The sequence below is a fragment of the Gnatocerus cornutus genome, chromosome 7 (genome assembly GCF_029298725.1).
Source record: "Gnatocerus cornutus isolate USDA-ARS CGAHR chromosome 7, icGnaCorn1.1, whole genome shotgun sequence".
NCBI lineage: Eukaryota > Metazoa > Arthropoda > Insecta > Coleoptera > Tenebrionidae > Gnatocerus > Gnatocerus cornutus.
Window position 1 is genome coordinate 11,245,161 of NC_142239.1, and position 21,016 is coordinate 11,266,176.

The following is a 21,016-nucleotide window of genomic DNA, read 5'->3' on the forward strand; positions in this document are numbered from 1 at the left end:
TGTCCCCCTCACATCTAAAATTAACCTGTCTCAGTGTTTTTTGAAATTCCACCAGTAAGTGCCTTAAAACGTCCCAGTTTCGTTTTCAAATATTTTTTTATAGGGTTTAAAAATAAAAAAAATATTAATACTACTGTAAAGGTCTTCATTGGGCCTTTCAAAAAAAGTGCCATGTCCTATACCTATCTTTAAAAATTAAAGGGGTTAATTTCACCCCTCAAAGGCAGTTGACTGCAAAAAGTTGAAAATACGTGTGTTGTGTGTCCCCCTCACAACTAAAATTGACCGGTCTCAGCGTTTTTTGAAATTCCACCAGTAAGTGCCTCAAAACGCCTCTGTTTCGTTTTCGTTGGCCCACCCTGTATATCGGTCGACAGAGGAGCTTGAGATCTATCGACTGGCCAAATCTCAAATCGATGAGGCGAGTAGTTTACGAGGGCGATCGAAAAACAAAAAATTGAAAATTTTTCATCGATTGAAACGCAATTGTTTTTGCCCAAAAAATAGGCTGCCGGACAGTTTCTTTTTTATTTAAAAAAATAAATCTGTCCAGTCTGAAAACATTAAAAATCAGTGCCCATTTTATTTGCGCACTTTATTTGTACCAAAAAAAATTATTTAAAAAATGGATAGTTTCAAACACGCGCCTTGGTGACGTAACAACTTCTTAGTCGACGCCTATTGGCTATAGGTATGCCGAGATCATTGGTGAAAACAATGAAGTTGAGTTTTAATTGAGGTTATGAATGCATAAAATGTGTGTGCAGAACGTGAATTGCTGTAGTTTTTGTATCTTTCTTACTTTAGTGCTGCAATAATCGAAAAGCGAAAATGGGACAGATGACATGACTCCTGAGCTGACTTATGAAAACAAAACTTCTGATTGGTTGACGCAAGTGTGCTATAAATCGGAAACCAGTTAGGAATTATAACGAAACTCTATCTCACTCTCCCCAATGCAACATTCCGTTGACGTATGCGTTTTCTCAATTCATATGCATAGAAAAGAGTTATGACGTAGTCACTTATTTAAACTAACAGCGCGAAGCTGGATTTCAAACCAATATTTAGCTAATAATTCCGACCTTTGGAGAACAAAAAATCTGTTTGGTAATTGATTCATGCGTATACGTAGCTCATAAACGTAATAAAATGCATTGATTTTTCTGGTGTCCGGTAGCCTATTGACCATCAAATTTCCGACTTTTGAGGGCTTATTCTAAAGCAAAATGAGCCAAAAAAAATGGCGCAAACCATTTTTCAAAATCTTTTTTATTTTCGTAGATATCGTGCTTTGAAAATTTTTCAACTCAAAATCCAATATTCGAAACTTTGATCGCTCATATCTCATTTATTTCTAGACCGATTTAAACTAAATTGCATTTTTGAATCCCACGCAAAATTCTGCGTAAAATGAGTACCATTACGATAAGATTGCTTTATAAATAAGCAAGATAGCGAAGATAGAGACGGAAAAGCAGCTTCTGTACGTCCCCCATTTAAAAACCTTGAAAATATCGATCATTTTTCCCAACTAGTTAAAATTCTTTTACCAAACCACCTCCGAGATGATCTCCAGAAATGCGGCAACATCCGGTCAGAACCGGCTTCCGCCCACCGCTGAAATTTTTGTTCGGAAGTCTAACGCTTTTCCCTTGTCGATTTTATTTAATTCCTGTTCCGCGAGTCCGGTTTTAACTGTAAATTACGGCAATTAGCGGCGGTCTTGATTGGTTTTCTCGCCGTATAAATCGACCAGTTGAGGTCAGTCCTGCCCCTTTTAGATGTGGAATGAACACGACTGGGGTGTCCTACTTGGTCGGCAGTGAAAAGAAAACGTCGGAAACAGGAAATGGAACCGCCAGATAAAATAGTGAAGAGGGCCGGACCTGATGGAAACACTCGCTCTCGACTGCTAAAAGGCGCACGATGATATATTATCGGGACGAATAAATTCGCTTCGACTTTATAATTGCTGGCCGCGAATTTTTACTTGTCAACATAGAAATCTGGTCGAATGCTTGGAGGATATAATTATTCCCGAAGTTTGACAGGAATGCAATAACGTCCAGTCGTCTCGAATCTAAGTCAATTTCAAGAAAGCAGCTCGCTCTAAAACATCTTCCGGTGTCATTAAATCACGACGAAGTCGCTCTAAATTGAGATCGTTACGCGGAAATTCTGTAAATATTTCAGGAGGACGATTCGCTGCTAATAAACTTCAGAGTCCTTTTTTTTAATTACTTGCCACATCTTTGCGTGCAAAGGATAAAAAAGGCTGAGAGTGATTTGGCAACGGTTGCGGTCGTGAAGGATAGCAAGAGTAATGACTTTCGAAGGACCGGAACGGTATTTAAATGAGATTGCTTCAAAACTACCGATAAAAGTGAACTTTATTAATTTTGAATTGAATCGAGAGGATTTGCTTAAAGTTCCTTCATTATCCTCCAGGATTAAAACCGGAGTCTTGGCTTTTTCTAAACAGAATTTATCCGGCGCATCCACCATTTTCCACCTTTTTATTCCCTCCAATTCTTCGTATGTCTTACTGTTGTTTCGCGCTCGTCGCCGGATATTCTTTTTGATTTAGCAGTCAGTGTGTCAGGGAGCCATTTATATTGATGTTGGATGGTTCCCTGGTTGTTTATGGAGACTGGGGGACACGAGACCGCACTTGAGTGCGCCATTACGCCCGCTCTGTGATCACAATAGATGTGACACATCATCAACTACAGTGTCAGAGGACCATGCACGATCTTGCTCCTTCGACCACCACCAAGGATCAAGCCATCAGCGGTCCGTAAAAACGTCACACTTGGACGATACAAACATGATGATGGCGAAAGGACGAGGTACGCATCACTAAAAGGACGACGACCTGAAAAATGAATCCTGACTTAATCTAGTCCGGGCCTGGGAGGATCACGGCCGGGAATCCGGTTTTGCAGAGACGGGAGAAACATACCAAATTTTCCTTCTGTTCCAGAAAAAACGAATTCTTAATATTCGCATTACAATTAAAAGTAAGTTTAAGCATCATACATCGCAATTTTTTTTAACATTTGCCATAATTTTGTGCTGATTCTGTGCTAATTTGTGCTGCAATTCTTAAATTCTGGGCTCTTTACGTTTTTGAGTTATTCAAGAAACAAAAATGATGCTCAAACATGACGCTGAGCATCATATGTCATCAAAATAAATCAAACTAGTCTTATAATTTTGTGCTAATTCTGTGCTAATTTGTGCTGTAATTTTTAAATTCTGTGTTTTTTTGCTTTTTAAGTTATTACCAAAACAAAAATGATGCTGAGCATCAGAAGTCACGAAAATTGATCAAATTGGTCTTAAAATTTTGTGCTAAATCTATACTAATTTGTGCTGCAAATTTTAAATTTCGTGCTCCAGGTATTTTAAAAACAAAAATGAGTGAGCGTCAAGTTTACATCATGCATCAAGAAACAGATTAATTAATATGCCATAATTTTGTGCTAATTATGTGCTGATGGATGGTGCAATTTCCAAATTCTGTGCTCTTTTTGATTTTGAGTTGTTTTAAAAACATACATGGTATAGAAGGCAACTCAAAATACAAATTTCAACAAATTCTTTTTGAAGAAGCTTCAAGTTTGAGCACCATGCATGACAAAACAGTTTAAATTATATGTCATAATTTTGTGCTAATTCAGTGATAATTAATGCTGCAATTTCTAAATTTTGTGCTCTTTTCGTTTTTAAGTTATTTCAATAAACATATTTGAAAAAGCAACCTTAAACACACATTTTAACTAATTACAATTTCTAAATATTATTTTCACATTAAACTTCATTTACGTCTGCAAGATCTAAAAATTCAAATCTGATTTGTCATTGGTGTTGAATGGAAAGAGCAGTAGTCCTATGTTTTTAGACGTTCAAGGGCCAAATCTTACACATTTTGATAACAAATTTATGCTGCAATCTCCAAATTCTGTGCTTATCTTGTTTTTGAGTTCTACTAGAACACAATTGGAAGGAGCGTCGAGTTTGAGCATCATGCATCAGAAAATAGATTAAGTTTGAGGAATTTTTTGACACTCGATAATAATAAATACATATATTGACCATATCTTTTCTTAATTAATATTTAATTTATGTACAAATTAATCCTCAGAAACATAAATGATACGAATACAGTACAATTTCATTAATTCGTTTAATTGTTTGTTGTAAACAAAATAAAGAGATAATTAAATGAATGTACATTAAATATGGTGCGTTATAAAATTAAAGATTATTCTTTTATTCTATACCAATAAATGCAAAAATAGTTATGTGTATTTGAATTCATATTTCTATATGTTCTAAAAGTTTAATTCTGAAATTGCATTTCTAAATTTTAAAATCACAACCTCCTTCCAGGAAACCTAAAATCACTCTATTTTAATGCTTAAATATCACTTGTTAATAAAAAAACGTTGCCAACATCTTAATTATTTTATGTAGTCTAGAAATTTTCCATTACGTATCGTCGTAATCTGAGTCTCAAGAAAATCACGTACGTCTGATAAGCAAACTTAGAATAACAATAATAACAAAAATTCTTTACTAGTGATTTATCAACAAAGAAGATAGTCAAAACAAAACAAAAACTTTATGAATTATCATTGCGCAACAGTACTTTTTTTCCAAAGATTTAAAAGAGGTTTCTGGATATACAGGGCCTTCTGAAACAGTAATCGGTGTTTCAAGATCAGCTCTAGTTTTCAAAAAAATAGCAACTTTAATGTCAAATTTAGGGCTAAAATAGCTATAAAAAATACTGTATTCCAGAAGTTTTTTTTTTAAAGTCCTCAAATTCATTCAAAATCGATGTTATTTTACAAACAATGCCATTAAATGTTAGAACAACATCACTTAGAAGATTGGAGTGACAATTGTCGAAAACGCAAAAATTGGTCTCAAGAAACATGTAAAATTTTATTATTAAGACTAAACACCGGAAAAAGATCGATGAAAATCGTAAATTTACACTTAAATTGATTAAATTGGAGAGTCTGACTTCTGATTTTTCTTTTCTTGTGGCCAAAATCGGTTCTTCAAAATTTGGAAAAAACATTTGAAAAGCAAAAAAAATAGAGCTGATATGATAAATCTGTCGACGGATTTTTGCACAATAAAGTCTAAATTATGAAAAACCGTTGAGACTTCTCCGGAAAAAATAGAAAAGTTGAATTTTGTTGAACTATGTTATTTATACAGGGATGTTCAACTAAGATGATCCATGTACTCCCTGTAAAAAGGCAAGCCAAAATGCAGATTTCAATGGCTTCTAGATTTTCAATCATAGGGTGTTATAAAAAAATATAGAAAACTAGGTACATAGATACTAAACGGTAAAAGGCTTAGAACTAAAAAGCTCGTTATTATAATGTGTCCCTTGAAAAACGTATTTTAAAAGTAAAAAACTACTGTTTTTCTAATCAACATCAATAACAAATCAGATTTAAGTTGTTAGAATCTTGCATACGTAGATTTATTGTTTTTATTAAATTTTAATGTGTGAATTTAGAATCCGTTTGAATCTGCATTTTGGATTGGTTCTATTTTCTGTATATTTTTTTAAATAACTCGAAATCGAAAAAAGCACGCAATTTGAAAATTGCACCACTAATTAGCACAGAATTCGCACAAAATTATGGCGTATTAATTAATATGTTTTGCAATGCATGATGCTCAAACTTGACGTTCATCCATTTTTGTTTTTGAAATAACTCAAAGACAAAAGAAGCACAAAATTTAAAATTTGCATTACAAATTAGCACAGAATTAGTACAAAATTATTAGACAATTTGATCAATTTTCGTGATTTATGATGCTCAGCATCAAGTTTGAGCATCATTTTGGTTTTTGGAATAACTCGAAAATGAAAAGAGCACAGAATTTAAGAATTGCAGCGCACAAATTAGCACAGAATTAGCACAAAATTATGACAAATGTTTAAATTTTTTGCGATGTATGATGCTCAAACTTGACGCACCTTACATTCGGATTTAATAAATTTATAGTACGCTGGTGCGAAAGTCTCAAATGGCTCCCATTATAAGCCGTTGTAAGCAATATCTGGAACAATAAATCTGACTATAAGTTTGACGTTATCTGCTAAGATATCTGAACTGAACCGTGCGTGCGTTGCCTTAAAATCGGCGAAGTATGTCGTCAAAACCTGAGTTTCATGCTTGTAATTCTAACAAGTGTGGGCGCTTTGTTTTATGTTTCCGCTTTGTCGACATAAGCGTGATGTCAATGCAATTTAACCCACGTAAAATGTAAAAATTATGGTCTAAAATTTCTAACAAAACTCATTAACCCTTGTTGGGTTAAAATGTAAACAATCTTAATGCGTCTTCACCCTTTTGTTTATTTCGACAATGCGTTGTACGAATTTAACAATTCCTCCGTTCCATTCAAGTTATGACAAAAGCTCCGGTTATAAATAGCATTAAAAATCAAACGGTTGAACTCAGTGAGTTAAAAGCTCGAATTTATAATTGTGTATAATTCCCGGATGGAGCACGAAATCGTTAAACATATTCGAATAATCTTCCAGTAGTTTAATATCACCCGGAATAGCGACAATAAAGTTCGCCGAGCGCCCGGAATAAAATTAAAAGTGAGTCCGGGCCCCTTACCTTGTTCCGGGTCCCGGACCGTAAACTGAATATAAATACACTCTCAATTTACAAGTGTATTATTGCCGAGAAACCTAGCGGGATAGCCGATCATCATCGCAAAGAGGCGACACGACGCATCTCGACGCGCAAAGAGCGAGAGACCGGAGTTCAGTATAGCCCGGAACCCGGACCCGACCGGACTCCAGACACACACATTCTTCATTCTCCGGACACGCCCACCACATCGCTAAACGCACACGCACCCGGAATAAAAACATCATCGAAACCGATCAAAAGTTGATTACATTCGGCCGGAAAAGTGGGAGTGGTGTGGTTTTGCATTAAATATGATCCGGTATCCGGAGTTTGCTATATCAATCCGGGAAAGTTCGTAAAGTGTGTGGACTTGTTGGTTTTACGAGAACTATGAAAGACGGAAGAAGGACGCTGGTGGTGTTGGCCGTCACGGCGCTTCATATTTTAGGTAATTTTGAGAGGAACTTGATTTACATGACAATGTGGAAAGTGAAAATTGTATTTTTCGATGGAGAGACAAGAGCGAGCTTTCATCAAAACTTTGCATGGAATATGATTACGGGCTGGAAAATTGGGGTGCAACGGAAGGAACTGCACTGGGAGCGCTCGGGGCAATTACGACAGAATACAAGGCACGATTTTCATACAAAAATCGAACGGAGCTTTAATCATCGAGTATTTTCACAAAAAACAAACTTGTGCGAGCTGCAAATAGTTCAAACTGAAATTTCAAACTAATTAATTTATTTTTTTTCATTTGTCAACACCCGAACAGTTTTACATGTGTTAATTCCGGTTTAACAGATGAACAAAAATCGCAAAATATCGCATTAATTTTTAACATAAATTCAAACAAATTGTTGACATTTAAGAAGGTTAAATTACAGAAAAATGGAGCTATAATAAAAAATCCATTGGAATTCTTCGTTACGCCTACAAACGACGCCCAGTTTTTTGAAGGATCAATTCTCTAGTGACTTTCAAAAGTTGGTTTAGTTCACATTTCGATTCTTTAAATTGTACGAAAGCTCTTAAACGCAAATTGTCAGTTACGTCAGATGAAAGTTGAAATGTTTTATAGTTTGATTTGAATTTTTTATTAAAACAAATTCTATGAATTCTTGCTTTTGAAGTTGAATGAATGGGAGATTTGAATGCAGTTCTATTATTTTTTTAATAAATATTTGATTTTCTATACTTTTTAATTTTATTTTTGTTTCATTTTTTATTAAATAAAGAAAATGTATCAATTTAAATTTAAGTTTAAAAATACAAAAATTATCTAATCAGATAAATAAATATTTAGGGAATTTAACCTAAACATTCTGTAATAATTATAACTATTTACATGCGGGTTTTATTCAATTAAAAGTAGAATTCATATTCCAACGGTTTTTCAATTATGTATCCATAATAATTTTGTTCGATTTTGTAAAATTAACAATAAAAAGTTGTATTAATTTATGAAATTAACGCATTGCAATCGATTTTGAGTTTTGGTCCAATAAATGTGGCGTCCGTTTCTTTGTACTTTTTAGTATGTAAAATCTCAGTCCGCTAAATGTTAGAACCCCTCATTTTCATTTTCCATCCCTTGATTAAGCTCAATTTTATGATTTTACGTATTCCATCCCTGGCTTTGTGCCTTTTCGCCGGAAATAAAATTTAATTGAAAATAAAAACAAAAAGCAACGGTCTCCACCTCCGTTAAATAATTCATTTCGCTATTTCGCCAAAGCATAAAACCCCCGGCGTCCATCGCGTTATCCTTCATCATCCCTTTTTCTTTGTACGTGAATGCGAACTAACGAATAGAGAAAACACAAAACATTGTTTTGCATTTTATTGTAACCTCTTTCGGCGACTGCCCTCCAAACATATTTTCAACAAAGAGTCCTATCGTTGCCGTTAATCCTCACGTTCCGGTCGCATTTAGCCCTTCTGACAGATTTACCAAAGGGCGAAGGCCAGCTCGAAGCGACCAAACACCCCTAAATCCCGGTGTTTTTTCTAATTTATAACCGAATTATTTCATCAACGACGAAAGATTGCGGGGATTTGCCCTGTTCGAGCTAATACCGACTTGAAAAAAGTAGTGGGAACTTAATTCGAATTCTTGGGATTTCGCGATTTAATATGTTTGAACATACGCGGAATTCCACAGGGACGATGTTTACTGTTGCATTATATAACGGAAAAGGTAAAAAAACACTCGGATGGAACTGCAAAATTAAGCGGAAAATTTCGACGCTTACGCCTCGCTCTCTACATTTTATTGGGATAGTAGTGCTTATATTTACAAGTTATTTCACACGTTACGGGGAAATTAGAACCGCGGAAATATAAGACCATCCCGGCGCATCCACCATTTTTACATAAAGAAAATCCCGCCCTCCAGGTCCACAACAAACAGCCTGGAAAAACTAAAAATGACTGCTCTGCGTTCTCTTAGAAGATATTTATGGAAATACATATATAAGTATACGCCGTTGATTTGCATATATATTGCACTTTTAAAACACTGCACTCGATGTTTTTAGCGACTTGGATGCACATATTGGATGTTGCGACAAAAGCACTCAAAATGTTTAAATTTAACATTCACCATTAATTTACGTCGGCCACATTCAACTTGCTGTAAATTAATCATTGCAAGGTGGAACTAAACTTTACTGGAACTTGCACTTGGGGCGATTTTGTGCACGTTTTATTTTAAATATAAATTTGTGTTTGAGTTGACACTTTATGGAAAATTATGGACGGGAAACTTTTAGCGTACATCAACATTTGCGGCCAAGGAAAATTTTTGAAAGTAGAATAAATGATTGCTGCAGCAAAGTGTTTGCGAAGATTTGAATTAAATCCGTAACTGAATATCCCAAGGGCGCCGCAGATTGTCTTCGCCGAGCGAAGGTAGTTTCAGCGGAATTGTACTGCTTCGTCATCGTTTGCTCTTTTTAAATTTTAAGAAAAAAACGAATTTGGGAAATATAAATGTTATTTTTCTCGCGCTTTTTGAGTAGACCACTAAAAGTATGAAACTCCTAAAAGTACCAATACGCGCTGCATTTGCGATAAGTGTGAAATTTTGTCAGGTTAATTAATAATTTTAAGTTGATTATTAAACTCGACTAAGTTACAAAATTATAAAGCAAAAATTTGCGACATCTTCCTTTAAAATCCTAAATTTCTATAATGTTGGTGCTACAGCTATGAAATTTAAGAAGGCTACTATTTTTAAGTCGTTTATTAGCTCTACTAAATTGCAAAATTATTAAAGCGGTAAGTCAAATTTTAGAAATTTTGATTTTTTAATCCAAGTAAAAATTTGCGACATCTTCCATAAAAATTCGTAATTTCTATAATTTTAGTGCCACAGCTATGAAATTTGGGGAGGTTATTATTTATAAGTCGTTTATTATCTCTACTAAGTTGCAAAATTATTCGACCGGTATTTCAAATTTTAGAAATTTTAAATTTTCTAGTCCAAGCAAAAATGTGCCACATCTCCCATTAAAATTCGTAATTTCTATAATTTTAGTGCTACAGCTATGAAATTTGGGGAGGTTATTATTTATAAGTCGTTTATTATCTCTACTAAGTTGCAAAATTATTCGACGGGTATTTCAAATTTTAGAAATTTTAAATTTTCTAGTCCAAGCAAAAATGTGCCACATCTCCCATTAAAACTCGTAATTTCTATAATTTTAGTGCTACAGCTATGAAATATGGGGAGGTTACTATTTATAAGTCGTTTATTAGCTCTACTAAGTTGCAAAATTATTTGACCGGTATTTCAAATTTTAGAAATTTTAAATTTTCTAGTTCAAGCAAAAATGTGCGACATCTCCCATTAAAATTCGTAATTTCTATAATTTTAGTGCTACTGCTATGAAATTTGAGGAGGTTACTATTCATAAGTCGTTTATTAGCTCTACTAAGTTGCAAAATTATTAAACCGGTTTTTCAATTTTAGAAATTTTGAGTTTTCTAGTCCAAGCAAAAATGTGCGTCATCTTTGACTAAAATTCGTAGTTTCTATAATTTTAATGCTAGAGCTTTTAAATTTGGGGAGGTTACTATTTATAAGTCGCTTATTAGCTCCAACAAGCTGCAAAATTATTGGACCGGTTTTTAAAATTTTAGAAATTTTGATTTTTCTAATCCAAGCAAAAATTTGCGACATCTCCCATTAAAATTCGTAATTTCTATAATTTTAGTGCTACAACTATAAAATTTAAGGAGGTTACTATTTTTAAGTCGTTTATTAACTCTACCAAACAGCACAATTATTGAACTAATAATTTAAATTTTAAAAATTTTAGAAATTTTGATTTTTCTAGTCCAAGCAAAAATTTATGACATCTTCCATTAAAATTTGTAATTTCTTTAATTTAAGTGCTGCAGCTACAAAATTTTAAATACAAATTTGTGTTTGAGTTGACACTTTATGGAAAATTATGGACGAAAAACTTTTAGCGTAAATCAGCATTTACGACCAAGAATAATTTTTGAAAGTAGAATAAATAATTGCTGCAGCAATGTGTTTGCAAAATTAAATCTGAATATGCTAAGGGCGCCACAGATTGTCTTCACCGAGCGCAGGTAGTTTTAGCGAATTTCATAGAAAAAATACAGAATTTGGGAAATATTATTTTTCCGGAGCTTTTTGAGTAGACCACTAAAAGTCCCAATACGCGCCTCATTTCGCGAATTAATTTTTAAAAATCGTATCAATTCCCCAATTAGCCACGACCGTGTTTCCCCCAAAAAGTAATGAACGAATTTTTCTCCCCTCTCCGGAATAACACGCCCCGTTAATTGCCTCGTATTACTAGTTAGAATTAAAAACAAACAACAGCTCGTATCTCCCTTCTGTTTTGCATTAGTTTAACCCAATTCCTTCTTTTTCAAATCCACCTGAATTCAAGTCGATGGAGTGTGCTAATTCCATTTTGTGTGCGCCTAATCGAATTTAATTATTGGCCTGTGCATAATACACAACTGTGTCTAATGAGGTGTCGTCAACGTTGTAAATTTTTGTTCTAAAATCGATAGAAATTAACCGATTTCAGTAGAAGCCCAAGATGGACACGTATTGTTTGCTTGTCGGACATTGAATGGTTAAAAGCGGATGGCCTTTGTTCAGCCAGGATTTCCACCAACCACACTGGAATAATCTCTTAATTTGAATGGAAAGGTGGTCGGAAGTTGATTCCTTTTTGCTGCGATCTATGAAGATAATTAAACCGGACGCAACCTGTCGACAATACAAATTCTATGATTCTTTACTACGAAATTAATTAAAACACGTCCAAAGGACACAAATCCCAGCGCGACAGACAACTCCGCCTGCATAATAAAAGCGTCTACGACCTTTTTTCCTACTCTTAGTTTAAACTCCCCAAATTCAGATTGGTTACTCGCCACAAAATCGAATTTACACCAACATTCGTTCGGTTGTTGTTCGACGATTTCCCAAGAGGTTTTCCTCTTTAAAAACCTGTCGGTGAGGGTGCGCCGTTGTCACATCATCAAGGCGACAGTTTCACATAATCGTGTCCATTATTGTCGATATTCCCGGCTGCTGTGTCCTTAATATCTGAAGACACAGCCGGAGGTCCGGCGTTTAATAATCTTCCGGACGCATCGAGCGGCCTCGCCGATTATTTATTGCGATATAAAAGTTCGGATTATCGATAGGGATTTTTTGAATAGAGACACTTATGCTCACTGGAGGAACAGATCCTCATAAATTCTCGATGGATTTGCACCGATTTTTTCTAATTTGTGTAGTTAACTCGGTTGCTCCTCAAATTGAAGTTTTAATCAAGCCAGATCCGGACTCGCTAATTCCCGAGTTTGTGTAGTTATGCCTCGTTATATCGCCGCCTGATTACAGTGTTTTTGCAGGCCGACCCTGTGTAATTTTACAACTCTAGATCCAGTCGAGATTAATTTTTTCCTTGCTTTTCGTCATTAAATCGAATGAGAAAGTTTAATAAAAACCCGGACGAAGTCGTAATTAACTCGGATCGGCTTTTTTCAACTGATATGTTGACAGCTTCTGTAGAAAATCCCCACATGCCCCAAACGTCTGAAATAATTTGCGGTTAACGATTCCGCGCGTTTGTATTTTTAAACATGAAAGCTTTCGTTGCTTCATTTCGTCTACATTTTTAATTCTGGACCCTCATCTCTTCTGTCAGTTAAGTCGCTTTGTTTGTATCAAAGAAATCAAGATGAGGCCACTGGATTACGCTTTGTGATGTTCGAATAAATGAGGATGTGAACTTGGAGAGATAAAAGATAGAAGAAATTCTTATAGTTCATTAAAGTTAGTTTTATTGGGGCTTGCTGGCGCTGGTATGACCAAACAACATTTTTCTTACATTTTTACGGGTGTAACTAATCCATTATTGTCAGTTCCTTCAATTTCTATTTCTCGTCCACGCAGCATACCACCCTGAAAGAGATTAGAAGGTGTGCCTAAGACGGATTACAAAGCTTTCAGAAAGTTAATCGCATTTTGTTGACAATGTAATCAATTCCGAGCACACCTTTTAATCTTTTCTGAAACTGCAACTTGAAATAAAATACGACTGAGTTATATTAAAAGAGAATGCAGCGAAGAGCTCGCTTTCAAATGCAAACATCTAAATCTCATTAACATTAAATAATTTTAATACAGCCAACACAGTTATTTTATTATTTTTTTATTTATCCAATTCATGCGTTGTTTCACTGACAACAAAGGATTTTTACGCTTTTATTACAAACTACATAAGTTTTAATTTACTTTTGCAATTTTTGTATTAATTTAAATATTTAATATTTCACGTTTTGCAACAAAATTAAATAACAACGTTATTGTGGATTTCAGCCTTTTTTTAATCAAAACTCTCCGGTTAATTCAAATATTTTATTTATTGCAAAATCTATGGCCTTAAAATAAAAAAAAATGTTCTTATTAGCTGGTGTTTGCTCTAAAAATAATAATTTTGCACCATAGTCAAAGTTCATTTTCAATCAAATGCCACGAGTTTAATTATTAATTATTATCCAATACACACTGCATTGTTTGAAAGGCAACAAAGGATTTTTACGCTTTTATGTCTGCAAACTTCGTCAGTTGTATTGATAATAAAACATCCCGAGAATTTAATTTTTCGTCAAAATAAAATCACAGTTTGACAAAACAATTGATTTTAAAAAACACGTCAACACGATGAGTTTGTGGTCAATAAAAAATTGTACCAAAAAAGTGGAAAATCATTTCTAAAGTAGAATGACTTCCTGATTTCAAATATGAAGTCCGTTTTGCTCTATTTTCTTTAAGTTCAACAGTGTAACTTCTATATTTTCGGTCCCATAACTATCAAATTTTTAAAGGTTACTATTTTTGAGACGTTTATTATTTCTACCAAATTGCAAAAATATTGGACCCGTAATTCAAATATTAGAAATTTTGATTTTCTTAGGTAGTCCAAGCAAAAATTTCTGGCATCTTTTATTAACATTCGTAACTTCTATAATTTGGGTGCTATAACTATGAAATTATGGAAAGTTATTATTTTTAAATTGTTTGTTAACTCTACAAAGTTACAAAATTATTAGAGCAATATAATTCTAATTTTAGAAATTTTGATTTTTTAGTCCAAGCAAAAATTTGCGACATCTTTCAAAAAAAATCGTAACTTCTACAATTTCTGTGCTATAACTTATTTTTGAGTCATTTATTAACTCTACCAAGTTGCAAAATTTTTGGACCAGTAATTCCAATTTTAGAAATTTCGAGTTTTTAGTTTAAGCAAAAATTTCGAATATCTTTTAATAAAATTCGTAACTTCTACAATTTCGGTGTAATAACTATGAAATTTGGGGAGGCTACTATTTTTGAGTGATTTATTAACTCTATCAAATTGCAAAAATATTGGACCAGTAATTCAAATTTTAGAAGTTTTGGTTTTCTTAGGTAGTCGAAGCACAATTCTGACATCTTTTATTAAAATTCGTAAATTCTATAATTTGGGTGCTATAACTAATTTGGAAAGATCACTATTTTTAAATTGCTTGTTAACTCTATCTAGTTACAAAATTATTAGAGCAGTAATTCCAATTTTAGAAATTTTGATTTTTTAGTCGAAGCAAAAATTTGCGACATTTTCCATTATAATTCGTAACTTTTATAATTTTAGTGCTACAGCTATAAAATTTTGAAAGATTACTACTTTCGAGTCTTATATTAACTGCAGCAATTTTCAAAATTATAGAGCAAAAAATCCAAATTTTAGAAATTTTAGTTTAAAAAAAAATATACTTCCATAAATTGCCTCGCAAAACTTTCCCTCCTGGAACGTAATAAAATTAAATCCTTCACTCAATCCAGTTCTTGCCAGTTGCAGACGGAAATGTATCTTTCCTGCAATTACAGGAGTGCATTCTCGATCTGTACAAAAATCCGTTTCATTCGAGCTTTATTTGGTTTCGGAGAGACGAGTCCCTCGGTGGATTTCCTCCGATTTCGATTAAACATGATCGCGAGGGCGTTGTTGCGAAGAATTAATGTTGGCGTGCGATAAATCGTTGCGAACACAATAGTTTTGATATAAAGTCGCGGAAAAGAAGGAATTTATGGGAAGTTTTATTGTAATTATAGCCACCATGATTACGCATGGTTCTTCGTGTCGACAAGAAATATCTCCTCTTCTTTCGTTCGCCTCGTTGTTTTCGCGTTTCAGCCACCACAATAGTTTTGATATAACGTCGCCAGAGCTAGTAAAAGCCCGTTCCTCTTCAGCCTAGAGCGCCATAAATAATTCCGATATCAAGATATATGTTGGCACCTATTCATTATTCTGTTCATTACGTACGACAAACAGATTTATTCGGTGACCTTTTGATGGCCACCCAACATTCGTTATTCGCCTGTTCGAACTGTCTACTTTCCACACAACAACATCCGTAATTCACAGGAGGAAGGGTCCATCATGGACGTGTTTATTTCGACATTTTTCTTGTAAAATAAATAAATCGGATCGGAGCTTTTAATCAGATTACGGAAGTTCGCCTCGAGGAATTGATGACACCTGTTTATGACGCCCGATGAAAGCTCACGTCGAAAATAAACAAACAAAGGCGAGGAAGGTGGAAGCGATGAATGGAGGCGCCCAATTACAAACTTGTTTCTTCTATTTAAAAGAATTTTTGTCTTGGAGGAATTTCTAAAATCATTTTTGAAAAGAGCTAGCATAAGCATATAATAATCTCGTTCATTAGTGTAAAATCGCGTATTGAGCTTCAGACATTAAAGCTCTCACTTTTGTGTTGACTTTAATGCAATTAGAGTTATCTTTTACGATCTCAATTTCTATAGCTGAAACGAATAATAGTACTTAAACGCCGCTTTCTTTTCCCGGAGCTTAATTGAAACTTGTTTATGTTAACCAAAATAATACCCTCAACAGGTAATCAGGAACTCCAACATAAGAGTCATTACCCAAGTGTTTTCTCTTCATCTCACGTTATTTAAAATCCACTTTGAAAACTTAGTTTCGCCTAAAGAAAACATCACTCTTTCTCTAAACAAAAACGTTTTACCGGAGTCTCTTTTACTTGCACCTCCATCTTTATTTACATCTAACATAGTTTCTCAAAGCGGAATAAAACGTCCCTCAAAAAATCCACGAAATTAGAATTTTTCTCGTTACCGACTGAAACACAAGATTTAAAACGTATTTACTCGTCGTGGGGGCGCGGGGAAAGACGCCGGCGTAAAATTGCTTCCTTGTATTTCTCACGGCGAAATTAAATAAAAATTGGAGCAATTTTTCATTTCAGCGTATTCCAATTGATTCATCATGTCTGAAAGAGCTCGCAAAATGTGACACTAATCAGCTAAGGAATTATTACAAGTCTTGACAGACGAATTTACATGATTTCGTCGCTTTTGGACCCACGAGGGTTTGATGAAAAGGTTCGCACTTCTTTTCAGGGTGAATAAATGGAAAAAAATTAGTTAATAGGACAAATGATGGTTAAAAGTTCGGAGGGGAAAAAAGCTAGTTAAGTAAAGAATATAAAGTTTCTAAGTAAATTTAAATGCTCCACATAATCTGTTAATGCATATTCATTTTTATGCTTTGTTAAATTTTAATTAAAAATCAACAAAAAGTTCCATTATTCATTTCGTGTTCTTAATAAAGACGGGAAACTTGGCGTACAGCGTGTAGAATTCGTATAAATATTTTCGGGGTCAGCTCGTATCAGTGTTGTCCCAATTTGTCAGCCCTTTTCAATTTTTTCCCGTCCATTTATTGACACAGAAAAAAACATAATTCCCAACAAACGTCCCTTTTTGCTTTTGAAAAACGCGCGGTTAAACACCGTTCCGAGCATGTTTTTATGATTGATGTTGGCGTTCTGTGACATAGAACAAACTAGAGTTTTATCGCGGTTATGTGCAAGTTTTACGCTTGATGTCGATTTAAAAAATAATTTATCGAGAAAGTCGTCTATCCAGCTCGATGAAAAAGAATTCCCAACAGGTTTGTATGTAGTGGCGGTCGGCAATCTTTGAAAAGTTGAAACATTTCACGAGCACAATTTATAACTTCTGTCAGACTGTAATCTAATATTGCAGCTTTTCCTGCTTTTTTTGCTCACCTAAAGCTGCAACGTGATGTTCATAAATGGAAGCGTAAAGCGATATTTTCTATAAGAATCAATCAATCGAGACGGATCAATTCCGCAACAATTAATTCTTCTCTTTTTTTTCCTCCGAGTTTCGTTCATCTTACAAGAGTCGGTTTCAGTTTGCGAGAAGCTGACTGTAATTCGAAATAAATGCTGTAATTTTATTAGCGCTCCTTCATTTTCGAGATGCTGCCCAAACGAACCGAGAAAATATTTTATTGGGAAAATTTGAATAAAATGTAGGCAACTCTAAGAGGAAAAAAGTTCAACCATTTGACAAGGAATAATTTTTATAAATTTTATCGGAAAAAAAAGAAGCCAACTATGAAATTTGAGGAGGTTATTACTTTTAAGTCGTTTATTAGCTCTACCAAGTTGCTAAATTATTAAACAAGTAATTCAAATTTTAGAAATTTTGATTTTTTAGTCTAAGCAAAAATTTGCGACATCTTCCATTAAAATTCGTAATTTCTATAATTTTAGTGCTACAGCTATGAAATTTGAGGAGGTTACTATTTTTGAGTCATTTATTAACTCCACCAAATTGCAGAATTATTAGAGTAATTCAAATTTTAGAAATTTTAATTTTTTAGATCAAGCAACATTTGCATCTTAAATTAAAATTCGTAATTTCTATAATTTCAGTGCTACAACCATGAAATTTAGGGAGGCTACTGTTTTTGAGTCTTTTATTAGCTTTACCAAATTATAAAAAAATTAGACAAGTAATTCAAATTTTAGAAATTTTAATAATTTTTATTTTTTAGTCCAAGCTAAAATTTGCGACATCTTTCTTTAAAATTCGTAATTTCTATAATTTTAGTGCTACCGGTATAAAATTTGAGGAGGTTAATACTTTTGAGTTGTTTATTAGCTTTATCAAGTTGCAAAATTATTGAACAAGTAATTCAAATTTTAGAAACTTTGATTTGTTAGTTCAAGTAAAAATTTGCGACATCTTCCATCAAAATTTGTAATTTCTATAATGTTACTGCTATAACTATGAAATTTAGGGAGATTACTACTATTTTTGAGTCTTTTAGTAGCTCCACAAAATTGCAAAAGAATTGGACACGTAATTCAAATTTTAGAAATTTTAATAATTTTGATTTTTTAGTCCTAGCTAAAATTTGCGACATCTTCCTTTAAAATTCGTAATTTCTATAATTTTAGTGCTACCGGTATGAAATTTGAGGAGGTTACTACTTTTGAGTTGTTTATTAGCTCTATCAAATTGCAAAATTATTGAACAAGTAATTCAAATTTTAGAAACTTTGATTTGTTAGTTCAAGTAAAAATTTGCGACATCTTCCATCAAAATTTGTAATTTCTATAATTTTACTGCTATAACTATGAAATTTGGGGAGATTACTATTTCTGAGTCTTTTATTAGCTCCACAAAATTACAAAAGAATTGGACAAGTAATTCAAATTTTAGAAAATTTAATAATTTTGATTTTTTAGTCCAAGCTAAAATTTGCGACATTTTTCTTTAAAATTCGTAATTTCTATAATTTTAGTGCTACCGGTATGAAATTTGAGGAGGTTACTACTTTTGAGTTGTTTATTAGCTCTATCAAGTTGCAAAATTATTGAACAAGTAATTCAAATTTTAGAAATTTTGATTTTATAGTCCAAGTAAAAATTTGCGACATTTTCCATCAAAACTTGTAATTTCTATAATTTTACTGCTATAACTATGAAATTTGGGGAGAATACTATTTTTGAGTCTTTTATTAGCTCCACAAAATTACAAAAGAATTGGACAAGTAATTCAAATTTTAGAAAATTTAATTATTTTGATTTTTTAGTCCAAGCTAAAATTTGCGACATTTTTCTTTAAAATTCCTAATTTCTATAATTTTAGTGCTACCGGTATGAAATTTGAGGAGGTTACTACTTTTGAGTTGTTTATTAGCTTTATCAAGTTGCAAAATTATTGAACAAGTAATTCAAATTTTAGAAATTTTGATTTTATAGTCCAAGTAAAAATTTGCGACATCTTCCATCAAAATTTATAATTTCTATAATTTTACTGCTATAACTATGAAATTTGGGGAGATTACTACTATTTTTGAGTCTTTTATTAGCTCCACAAAATTGTAAAGAATTGGACAAATAATTCAAATTTTAGAAAATTTAATTATTTTGATTTTTTAGTCCAAGCTAAAATTTGCGACATTTTTCTTTAAAATTCCTAATTTCTATAATTTTAGTGCTACCGGTATGAAATTTGAGGAGGTTACTACTTTTGAGTTGTTTATTAGCTTTATCAAGTTGCAAAATTATTGAACAAGTAATTCAAATTTTAGAAATTTTGATTTTATAGTCCAAGTAAATAAAAATTTGCGACATCTTCCATCAAAACTTGTAATTTCTATAATTTTACTGCTACAACTATGAAATTTGAGAAGGTTACTATTTTTGAGTCGCTTATTAGCTCTACCAAGTGGAAAAATTATTGGACAAGTAATTCAAATTTTAGAAATTTTAAAAATTTTGATCGTTTAGTCTAATCAAAAATGTGCGACATCTTCCATTAAAATTCGTAATTTCTATAATTTTAGCATGGCTGACTAAAATCTTTATATATGGCTCTCCCAACGCGTACGGAAATGCGGTTTTATAAAGCATGCCTTGGAATACGGTTAGTGGAGTCATCTGTGAAATTTTTCGGTAACTGAACAATAATGGGCCCGGATTGCTGCGGGAATTTCAAATTTTGTAATAATGATGAATAAAAATTGCTGCTATAGTTAATTCATAAATAAGAATTTATGTGCCAGCATTTCTGTCAAAAATGGGTCGAAAATGTGTAGTTTGTGCTAATACAAATAAACCCCTCTTTGAATTTCCAACATTAGTTCCCTTACGAACACAATGGTTTGAAGCTCTTAAAGGTTTATGTGGTAACCAATTCCCAAAAATGAATGCAACATTATTAATTCACAAATTATTTTATCCACTACAGATACTTCCAAAATAGGAGACTATTCCGTAATTTGTAAAAACCACTTCACTGATTCCGATTTAATAGATTATAAAAATAAGATTGGTCTCAGTAAGAGAGCAGTTCCTTCTCCATTTGTAGACACGAATGTAAGTTCATACTTCATTTTTGATTTTTCCAGCTATTGTACCGCATTGCTTTTAGAGTTTTGGTATCAATTTTATAGAACAGCAATTCGAGCAAAATTCAAAAGCCACTCAAGTCGAGTCTATTTCAAAAAATCAAGTAAAGGATCTACAATATCACAACAAAATTTTATTATTAAAATTAAAAAAACTGAATGAGCAATATTCTAAGAGTTTGGAGAAAATTAAAAAGTTAGAAGAAGATGTAGAACATGAAAGCAAGAAACTAAATCTGGTCAATCAAATATTTGAAGATGCTGAAGAGGCGGATCCAGCGGCCGTATTTCTCTTGGACTTGATTAAAAATTATAAAAAGAAGAGTCTACGTTGGTGTGAGATATCAGTCCGAATGTGTACGGTTTGGAGATTTTCATCCCCAAAAGGCTATGAACATTGTCGAAGAAATATAATTAAATTGCCATCTAAATCCACATTATCGCGATATCTAGGCCACTCTAAAGGAAGCAATGATTTATGTAGACAACGTTTGATTGCTGAAA

General features: G+C 33.2%; 1 protein-coding gene across 1 annotated transcript in view; it reads left to right on the forward strand.

The window, feature by feature from the left end:
- The first annotated feature begins 6,820 nt into the window (after positions 1-6,820).
- Positions 6,821-21,016, forward strand: part of LOC148170952 (uncharacterized) — a 30,550-nt gene continuing 16,354 nt past the window's right edge. Inside the window, exon 1 of the mRNA XM_088041709.1 lies at positions 6,821-7,134. Within this exon, the coding sequence (XP_087897835.1) occupies positions 7,077-7,134 (58 nt within the window). The 5' untranslated portion in view covers positions 6,821-7,076. The remainder of the gene's footprint in view (positions 7,135-21,016) is intronic.